This window comes from Micropterus salmoides, unplaced genomic scaffold, assembly GCF_014851395.1.
Source record: "Micropterus salmoides isolate LMB-PRFRI ecotype aquatic unplaced genomic scaffold, ASM1485139v1 Ms_hic_scaffold_17, whole genome shotgun sequence".
Classification (NCBI taxonomy): Eukaryota; Metazoa; Chordata; class Actinopteri; order Centrarchiformes; family Centrarchidae; genus Micropterus; species Micropterus salmoides.
Genome location: NW_024040817.1, coordinates 32,402,685 through 32,413,424, shown reverse-complemented (window position 1 = coordinate 32,413,424; position 10,740 = coordinate 32,402,685). Strand labels below are relative to the sequence as shown.

The window sequence follows — 10,740 nt, the reverse complement described above, 5'->3', positions numbered from 1 at the left end:
AAAAGATGTCTGCGGTCCCACAGAAAGTAAAAATTTTCAATGAAATGCACTGAATGGACAGTACATGCATACATGAGAGCCACGTGTTCAATGCCATCAATCTGCTGAATCTCTCAGCTCCTCTTCAAATTGGCGGTATTGGGCCACTGATAAACACCTCAGCATTCAAAGAGCTGACTGTGTTCAACAGATTATTAAAGTCCTCTTTCAACACTTCAGACTGTTGCTTCAAAACATCATTGGCCCCGATGTGCCGTATGATGTTTTTCACAGTAGGATGTTCAGCCATGATTTGCAGGATTCTTTCTGCCAAGTCAGACACGGTATCACGGAAAGCAGAGTATTTTGGTGTTCTTACTGCACATGCTTCTTACATCGTTAACAGCAGAGTCACCCACAATCAGAGTTTGAGGCCCAGTCGTTAGCATTCCCTGCATCCTTTTACTTTCTGATTTACTCTCAGTCCTTACCCTTCTGTGTGAGGACGGGAGGTTATCCAGGTCATCAGACGGAGATTCAGGGTCCTGCAATAGTGGTGAAAATCTGTTCTGCTGTTGCACACTCAGTTGTTGGGGAGGTTTGTTGCTAACTCTCCCTTTCGCAGCTATCCACGGCTGTGTCCTACTAAGAACAGGGGTTGAAGAGGCGCTCTGCCTGGATGATAATGCAGGCAAGCCAGTCGCATCACAAATCTCAGGGCGCTGGGTTCTGCCTGTTACTCGTCCTCCCATTTCCCCAGGAAATGATTTACTCTTAGGATTTGTACCAAGAGCGTTCCAGGGAGGACTCCCACTTTCAGATTTATTACCCAGAACACAGGCCTCCTGCTTCTTGGTAGTGTTGTTGGTGCTAATTAGAAAGTAGTAAAGTAGTGTCATTCCCACATAGTCCATTCACTTCCACATTCCCTTCTAAACTGTGGATCTTGGTTTCAGCACTGCAATTTTCTGTAGAAGTTTGTAGAAGTCATCCGTGGAGAATGGGGGAATCTTGTTGCTAATTAGCATTAGCTACAAGTCCAGTCACTGCAGTACAGGCTAGTGCTATTGGTAGGCCACACTCGAGATCATAAAAAGTTTTAAAGTATGGCAATAGCCTACTTTATCTGAGTAGTCCCAGTGATTTAAAGTATCCAAGAGCCGCTGCTCATAATTTCTAGCAGAAAATAAAAATTAAATAAAAAGAGAGTTTCAGCAAAAGAATGCAAGCAGAGGCAAGAGCAAGCAGCAAAGCGTCTGCACTGTAAGACCAATTTGAAGTCAAGTTTCCATGGAGGCCTTGAGCTATGATGTTGGCCAAACTTCAGTTTCCAAGGTTAAGAATTCATTTTTGCTCAATTTCGTGAGACAGTATTGGCAGCACAGACTTAATTCAAAGTGCCATGTAATGTTTGTTCCTCTGCACTAATACAGGACCCTCCTTGTGACAGCTCTTTTTTCATTGAGGGTCCAGCTTTTTATTTTAATGTTATGTTTGTTTCTTTGTGTGCAGTCCATGCTCATAAGACTTTATCACTGTCCTAAACTCTCATGCCAAATATTTTGTGTGATCTGTACCCAAGGTTTAGAGATGGTCACAACATAAGCAGTTCACTCTCATGTGGTAGCAAAGCTAGTTTCAGATGTATAAACCACTAGAACATTGTGCAGTGCTCCTGCCACATTCTCCGGAAGTGACCATGTGTAAAAAATATCTGCTGTACGTTTGTCTGTAATGATGTATTTTAACTGTCAAGTCTGTAAAGCAGTATAGATGTAAGTGATGTTGAAACACAGGAGAACATGCACACTGATGCTGATAATGATGACGTTTGGCTTTGCATATACTAGCTTTCATGTGGTACAGTATGCAAAATATATTTCAATATGCTGTTATATCTGATAACGGATATTATTTTTAAATGCAAGAATGGACATAGAACTAGATGTTTTTCTTCTGTATTCAGTGTAGACGACTTTGTAGCTACGTCAGCAGATGTCAGTCAGTCCATTTGGTCCAGGCTGAAATAACAAATATAGCCGTTTATGTTCCTACACTGACTTTGGTGATCATCTGACTTTTCATATAGCGTTACCAGCAGGTCAAAGTTGTCACTTATCCGGGAAAATATGTCGAATAGTTTTATACAGGCTTTCATGATTCACAGAAACTCTCAAATTTTTCTAGCAAGCTGATTAAAAAAAGTATCTTAACACATTGAGGTGTAACAATATACATTACTTAAAAGGCATTGAAGTTATAGTAAATAACTTTAAGAGCTATCTGAAGAAATAAGTGTTCACATTAAATTCACCTCGGGGCACTACACATTACCACAACAGGGAAATAGCCAATTCATTAATTTAGACACAACAAATTACTAACTACACACATACCACTAAGAACTGCTAGACACACAAATGGATTGATAAATGCATCCAGGATCAACTGCTATAAATACAGCAATGAACTATTTATAAATGCAGGAATGAATGAGGACCAGATTATACCCAATAAAGCAGTGACTGATTAATTTAATTAATTAATTAATTTGTGGAAATGCAGGAAACTAATATGTGGATCAAACTTTAATAACTGGAATCACCTGAGACCACTATATTCTATATCATGATGATTATATTAAAGGAAGATTCTACACCTGACATAATCCTAAATCACTTTTGGTAATGTATAGCAATCAACTCCAATATCACAAGGAAAAAAGTTTCACCTGGTGCTTCAGATTGTCAGGACAAAAGTTGGGGTGGATTACGGAGCCGGAGGAGACCCGTGCAAAGGAGGGGAGAGTTCTGTTCTCAAGGTGAGACACCAGAGAGGTATGAGAACACCAACCAAACGAGATTTCAAGAGGGCTTACTCTGGGTTTGTTGTCCTCTTTCCAAGGAGCAGCGGTGTCAGACGTCGTCTGCACGAAACAAAATGGCGTTCTCAGTCACTAGCAGATGCACATTGTTAAACAGAATTTCATCTACTTAGTAATAAATGAGCAATGAACAGTGTTCGGGGTTCAAATGTCATATCACGTGTATGTACATGTACATACGCACATATACATAGACATATATACAGTGAGGAAAATAAGTATTTGAACACCCTGCTATTTTGCAAGTTCTCCCACTTAGAAATCATGGAGGGGTCTGAAATTGTCATCGTAGGTGCATGTCCACTGTGAGAGACATAATCTAAAAAAAAAATCCAGAAATCACAATGTATGATTTTTTAACTATTTATTTGTATGATACAGCTGCAAATAAATATTTGAACACCTGTCTATCAGCTAGAATTCTGACTCTCAAAGACCTGTTAGTCTGCCTTCAAAATGTCCACCTCCACTCCATTTATTATCCTAAATTAGATGCACCTACTTTTTTTCCTCACTGTATATATCTGAACACACACAAAACACCAATGTTCCTGATGGTCTTTACATCCCAGGAATGTGTCTGTTTATCTCTTCCCTTAGAGGGATGATGAGAAGGGGAGGGGTTAACACCCCCCAAACAGCAGAAACATTCAGCCTTTGGACAAATTATTTGAAAGTAGCTGGTTACGGCCATGCCCTCTGTGTGTCCTTGGCGGAGTTGTAAATTCAATCTTAAATTTTCTTTTGTTACAAGCAGTTTTGTGGTTAGTAATGTACATATTAACACTCCATCTACGCTCCAAGAAGTGGAAATTAAAAGCAACCATAGACATATTTTTAAGTTAAGAAAACAGCTAAGGTCTAGAAAGAAATTTAAAATATTCTTGGAAATAATGTCAGTTGGTTTAAATGCAAAGTCTTACATAATGACAAAGTGTGGCCTGAGTCATAGGAGTCCTAACTTCTGCTTGATGGAAACCAGAAACCATTGAAAATGGCGGTATCAGGTTATGCCATGTATCAAATCATGACTTGTCTATTCCTTTTTTTGTCTCCAAACGAAAACCAGTGGACAGGCAGGAATTGAAATGTTTAAAAAAAAGGAGGCCACTAGGTGTGAAAAAAGGATTTGAATACTGAAATAAAAACAACAAAAAAATGCAAAACTACAACAATGGTTGTAAGGGAGAACGAAGCATTGACCTGCAACGTCAGATTAAGATAACGTGAACAAGTTGGTGTGATAGCTTATTATTGTTTAATTTATATTTTAGTTTCGTAACATTTATACATACTTGGCTTTGTGGAAGCTCAACCAGCAGAGGTCACTCTACCCCTACATGGGGTGCCCATACACACATACATACTTACAATATGCAGTGCTAAGGGCCGGGGGCCGTGGTTAAAGAGAGGAACTGAGGAGAAAACTGTGACGGAAACTAAATTACAAATTTACTGAGGTAGACCTCTTCATTCTTCAATTCAAAAAGGAATAATGCCAAAACCCCAAAATGGACTGTTTTTGATTGTTTTTTTGTTTTTATTTATTCTGATAGTGACACAAATAACAGATATAAAAGAATTAAAAATGAATTAGGATTGGACCCAAACCTAACACATGCAAAGGAAACTACAAAGACAATCAAACCCACAAAGAAATGCAAAACGACCACAAAGAGTCCACCAGTGGCCTGTGCTACAAAGGAAGGTAATTGGCTTATCCAGGTAACTTCAGGAGTAACTTTGTGTCGTCGGGTGTAACCTCCTGATTAACCCATAGCCCACTACTCCTGACTTGATAGGTGTCACCTGAGGTTTGTTGCCATGGCAATTTACGCTGCATCTCTAAACTGCTTCGAGCAGCTTATGTTCGTGGTTAACTCGTGGTTACTCTGTATGAGTGGGCTACACACCACACCTGTACTCAGTGTTAATGATGGGAAGTTGGATATTAATACACACCACGTGATAAAATACTTTTAGATTTCATCCTGACTTGTTCCACTGCGGTTGCAGCTGAAATGCAGTTATTCTTAACACAACAGCATTACATTCACACAGCGAGCCCTGCAGCCTCTGTGATTTTAGAGAGGAGATCTTAATTAGGCTAATTAACGGGACAGTTTCTTAGATGTAGCCCATCGTTAGGCTATAATTGAATTATCCTAAGTGTTTTCACATATTTAGATGTATTATTTTATGTGTCCAAAAAATAAGGAGCCAGGGTGGGGGTTAATAAACCGAGAAAAAAATCCTAGATGAAAGTGTCAAATTTACAAGAACAAAACTTGGAAATTCCCTGAAATTAAGTCACAAAAAATCTAAATCACTCTGGTGTTTTCTTCTGAATACGAACAATCCATGGCAAAGTCTCTAAGGTGCATGATAATATAGGCCATGGGCTAAATTATTATTATTGTTATATTATATTATTATAGTATTTCATCACTCCTCAAAGTGAATCAATGTGGTTCCTTGATAAAAACAAACTAGTTTCTCCCATAAATGTATAAATACAATGTCAGAGAATATATTCAAGTTTTTAACTTGTAGATTTGTGATGTTAGGTTCTCGTAAATCTTCCACAGTAATCTAGGAAATTCTATCCCCCTCTCCCCTGGCTCCAATTTCTTTATTACAATGGACATTACGGGCTGTTGTACCTTTACATCTTAATGATATTACACATAAAATACATAACAATGAATTAGCCTACAATGCACTGTGAAGATAATTACAAATTTACTCCATATACTCCTCCCTGGCTTTGTCGGCCACCATGATATCAGATTTGAGTGTTAAATGTGTCTTTAAACTCCTCGTATCCTGACACTATCAATGTGCATTCATCTGTTAAAAATACGGAGCATGAAAAAACTGTGCCTGCAGCCTAACACACCCCTTTTATGCAAACGCAAACCAACTCAACACTGACTCAACTAACCAGCATCTTATTCACTGTCGTAGTACAGTTTAACGTCAGTGTCGGCGTTCAGAGTTTGTTTGGTAACCCTGAGTTAACTCTGAGTTGGTTGAACTCCCTTCGTAGAGGCCACAGGTGTAAGAGATTACAAAGAGATGCATAATAACAACCACAAAGAGACCTTTTCCACCTACATGGAAGCAGCTTTTTTCCAGTTCGCACACTTAATTTTCAACTAAAAGTAAATTGGTTTGGAACTTAAAAAGTTGGTTCCAGCTGGATCTAATAAATCTAAAAGGTTTTCCTTGATGTGAACTGCGACCGAAGTGGGTGTGTCATATTCTACAGGTCAATCAAAACTGGTGAAAATGAGGGCTGGTTCGCTAAAGGTTCCAAGAATCTCTCTCTCTCTTTCTCTTTCTCTCTCTCACACTGTTGGCTCTCCCTCAGGGAGGTATGAGTTGAATATGCTGAAAGAAGATTTCAGCATAACTGGTGCATTGGGTTAGGAAGTGAAGCTCCGTCTCGCTCTCTCTCTCTCTCTCTCTCTCTCTCTCACACACACACACACACACAGAAACACAAACAAATAAAATACCCACTTCCTCTTCTTACACACACTTTGGCTGTTTGAAAATTGACATACACAAAACATTTGAATTTGAAGTAAGTTGCGAAACTTAAGTCATTATACAAATAACTTAAATATTAAAAGAGAAAATGAAATAATGATTTGCACAGTAAAAAAAAATTGAAAGCCCAGAATATTCCCACCCTGAGATAAATACTTTCCACTGCTGGTGTCTGTTGCTGCTCTGTAGGCTGCTGGAGGAGGAAGCTGGGGGGATTACCAGATTACCAGGGAGTTCCCCTCCTCCCTTCCACGCTGTGTAGCTGTTGAGGAACTGTTACTCCACTGGAAACTTTCTCACTACATCGTAACAACTAATAGTACAGAGCCAGCTAACAAAGGCAAGTCATGGTATCTTATGTAATACCAAGGCTAAAATTATCCACTGTCACTGATGATGAAATCACAGGAGCACTCTTTGGCATTCTACTTGAAACCAGTGCCAGAACTCTCCACTGTCATTTCATGAGTAAGTAAATACCAGCTGTCAGGGCCATCATTAAGGATTCCTTTCGTTTGATTTGGATGTTTTTAATATTTACCAAGTTAATCAAAATAAATGAAAATAAGGGTTTTATAACAGAAGCATGCTGTACGTAGACTTTCACTGGAGAGAGAATAATAAACTGGGGGTTATTACTCAACACCATTTTTAGCCACCTCAGCGCGGAATTTCTAATTTGGGAACAGGGTAGAGCTGACGTGGGATGAGTTAGAGGAATGAGTGAGTGAGCAGAACCACCACAACTGACTGTGATAGGCTGGAGAGACCTGCCAGTTAAACCAACATGCTTCTGATGTCACAACATTTTGAGCTGTTTTTTGTTGTTTGCTGTTGTCAGTCTGCCAGTAATATCGCCCACCATTACAGACCATTTTTGCCCTGTAAACTTTCCTCATCCCCCACGACCTTCACACTCACATGCAATCATGCTCCCAAATCCCTCCCCACCTGCCCACTATACATACATTTTCATGTATGTAGACATGAGCATTTCATTAAGGCAGTTGCATCTTGATTCATTTTAAGCAATGCAAATGACCAGATCCACCACATTTGCCAAAATAAAATTCTGGTGATTTATGAAGACTAAAAGCATCTCTGCAGCAGTCAAAGCTCCATCCGGAGGGTTCACCAATGTTTTTGTTCGTCCCTTAGGTACACAGCATCACAATTCATGCGTGCTTGTAAAATGTGCTCTAATATGTGTTTATGATAATCACATCACAAAATTTTTCATCTAATCATGCAGGAAGTTTTGGTTTCTAATGAAGCTGGGGGTGCTACTACATTGCATTGGACTGGTGGCAGAAATCTCATAGAGACAAATATCTCAGAACCTTGCAGATAACAACCATCCAAACTATCTGTCTGACATGACAGCATTGGGTCGAATTTTGGAGAAGTGACACAGCAAACAGTGTGATTTTTAGTGTGTGTATGTTACAACCAGGTTCTTCCACAGTTCACTAGAAGCACACTGTTTTTTGTGCCTTGTAGTTAACCACAAGGCTGCAACTTCCTCCCCACCAGCATCAGGTGATTCTTTCTTCCAGCTGTCAATCAATAATTTGCCCTGTTAGGCATAGGAAAGTTTGTTTGTTTTATATTTTCTAGTTCCACATCCAAGTTCAAATACAATAAACACAGCCCTTGCAGAAAAAATATGTTTCAAAGTCATTGTTTATTCAAACATTTTTACAGCACCACAGGCACCATGGCATTATTTGCAAATGTCAATAAAAAGTTACAGTGATAAACAAATGATTAAAGTGAGTCAATAAATATTTTCATAAATTATATATAAAATCCAGCACAAATACGGTTTAGGACATTCTTTAGAAGAACACATGGCAAAATACACAGAAATAAATAAAAACATAAATAAATAATTCAATAAGTTAAATATAATAAATATGATAATGTTACGTTTTATAAATACATATTCTTTAGAATCCTTTCTGTCGGCCTGTAGTGACTCAACAAATACGCAGCAGTTATAGTACATTCATGTCAAAGACAGTGATTGAACATTGCAGTACAGCAAAAGGTACTGACACTAAGGCTATGTACTAATAGTACATTACATTACAGATAGATACATCTACGATAATACATTACAGGGGGCTCTTTTGGTTATTGCTCCCATTAACATAACTCGATTTACTTGCAAACTTTGAATTTGATTCTCATTAGACTTGAATCAATTCAAGTTTGGGCGTAAAGTCTACACTGAAAGTTGCATTGACTGTTTAGTGAGGTGTAAAACTTCTGTTCACCCAACATTCCACTGTGTGAGTGAGTTCAGAGGGATTGATGTGTATTCACATCTTCACCTATTGCCCTCAGTCACCTGTCCTCATAAGGAAAATGCACCAAAGAAAGTTTCTCCCTGAGCATCCTCCAGGTTGAGCAGCATCTTCTCCTCCATCACTGTCTTCAGTTTGTCCCCTCTTTTCAGGTTGAACACAGCTCCCATGTACATGGCCGTGAACCAGCTCTCCCCTTGATTTGAACTGCTGCTGGTTGCCTTTTGGCAGGCGGTGCGGACAGAGTGCAGGATGGTCTGGTACGACTTGTTGTCGTCGTCACCATACGAGGTGGACCAGCGCTGAACAGTATGGCTCAGATGGACCATGGATGAAGTGGTGGTGTCATCATCATCACTGCTGCTGCACTTGACCCTGAAGGACGCTTGGCTGTAAATGAAGTAGAGGCCGTCTTGAGGAATCACTATTTCATTGTCAGTGAGTTGCAGTCCTCCCTGAAAGTGGGACTGGTCCACCTGGTTCTGCCATTGCACTGAGGTCTTCATTTCAGGGTTGTATTCTCCTGTTAAAGAGTAAAAGGAGATGGTGAGGGAGGTGATCACAAACGTCTGACAGTTGGAGTAAAATAAGAATCATTTACTAAGGCAACCTTGAAACATTTTTCAGCAAGGTCGGGGAGCATTAGGAATTACTATCCATCAGAATGGGATGGAATAAATTAGGAACATGTACTGCCATTTTACAAAAGGGTTGTAAGATTAGATGCAGTTTGTAGTTCCCTCTATGCTACAAAGCAAATGAGATATACAAAAATGATAAAATTATACAGAAATAAACTAGTGGGAGTCATTTCTTATGGAATGCATTACAGTGGAGAAAGTCTGTTTCTTAATTTATTCTTGAGCAGCAATCCTCAGCTCAATTCCTAAACAGATGATTAAGCCCTTGAGCAAATATATTTTTCTTGACATCAATTTCCCCACACTGTGCTTAATATGTGTATCAAAAAGCCCTATGGATTGTTTGATGCTGAATGTGTCTCTTGTTTTTACCTTGTAAATGAATGGCCGCTCTTCCGTTTGAAATTTGCCTCAATGTGTGACGATGATCTGGAAAGAAGAGAAGACAGAGTTTTATAGGTATGCCAGGACAGCTCCACTTTGTGTGATCTTCTGGTGCAATTCAGCATCAGAGCAGAATAAGTCTCAACTAGGGTTATACTGTTACATAGAAAACCTGAAATGTCTGACGAGATCTGCTAGTGATCCATTAAAAGTACAGTATTGACCCTCTGAGAGAATTAAAGGAAAAGTTCTCACCATTATTGTCTTCATCTTGTCCTGAGCCCTGTTTCAAGAAGAGAAGAAGAAATACACTGTTATAGAATGGCTGGGTTGAGGTGATTTAGGCAACTTGCTGTGAGGGACTTGCTTCAATAATTCAGTCTAATCTAAGACCTACCTTGGTATGACTGTTGAAGACGAGGACAGCAGCAGCAGCAGCGAGGCAGAGTGTGAACGCCAGCAGGGCCGTGGTTAGCTTGGAACTGGGTTTGACACTTGCCGTTGTCTGCTTCCTTGCTTCTATGTCGACAGCGGCGTCCAGCACTACCTTGCATTCACCTTCCATTGTTTGAATGATGTTCCTTAGCAGCCTTCTTGAGAGCTTTCTTTCTTTTTCTGCTGCCGCTCTGGTTTGTTGACTGACACTCAGCAGGCAGCTCTTTTAAAAACAGTTTCCTCCTGGGGGGAAACTCCAGTGATGTCACTCATTGAGTGAGTGGAGATTTCAAGAGGAATAGAGACCCAGAGCCGGGGACCACACACTCCTACACACATGGCATCTGTATGACTGTGTTATCCCAGTAGCACAAACACGCCAACTCAGTGCACAGAAACACCCACAAGTCAACAGATTGCCAAAAATTGCCAAAAATTTGTCACACTATCAGTGTATGATATTGCATTATGATATAAGTAAAAATAAACTGCAACTGATGTGTCACTGTTGATTTGTGCCATTCGTTGCGCCACTTCCCTTTTGTTCAAATAT

The 10,740-nt window shown here is 39.6% G+C and overlaps 1 protein-coding gene across 1 annotated transcript; it reads right to left on the bottom strand.

Annotated features, from left to right (window-relative positions):
- Nucleotides 1-8,089: 8,089 nt before the first annotated feature.
- tnfa (tumor necrosis factor a (TNF superfamily, member 2)) lies at nt 8,090-10,528 on the bottom strand. Its single transcript, XM_038723994.1, has 4 exons — nt 10,150-10,528; nt 10,008-10,035; nt 9,741-9,797; nt 8,090-9,250 (listed from the first exon to the last, which is right to left on the bottom strand). Exons 1-4 carry the CDS (start codon nt 10,315-10,317, stop codon nt 8,778-8,780), a joined length of 726 nt encoding a protein of 241 aa, XP_038579922.1. The 5' UTR covers nt 10,318-10,528; the 3' UTR covers nt 8,090-8,777.
- Between the last annotated feature and the right edge of the window lie 212 nt (nt 10,529-10,740).

What these genes read in the sequence shown, in the direction of transcription:
- tnfa (XM_038723994.1), bottom strand. Translation starts at nt 10,317, where the DNA reads ATGGAAGGTGAATGCAAGGTAGTGCTGGACGCCGCTGTCGACATAGAA. An exon ending in TCTTCAACAGTCATACCAAG is followed by an intron (nt 10,036 to 10,149) that starts GTAGGTCTTAGA and finishes TTCTTGAAACAG; the next exon opens with GGCTCAGGACAAGATGAAGA. An exon ending in ACAAGATGAAGACAATAATG is followed by an intron (nt 9,798 to 10,007) that starts GTGAGAACTTTT and finishes TCTTCTTTCCAG; the next exon opens with ATCATCGTCACACATTGAGG.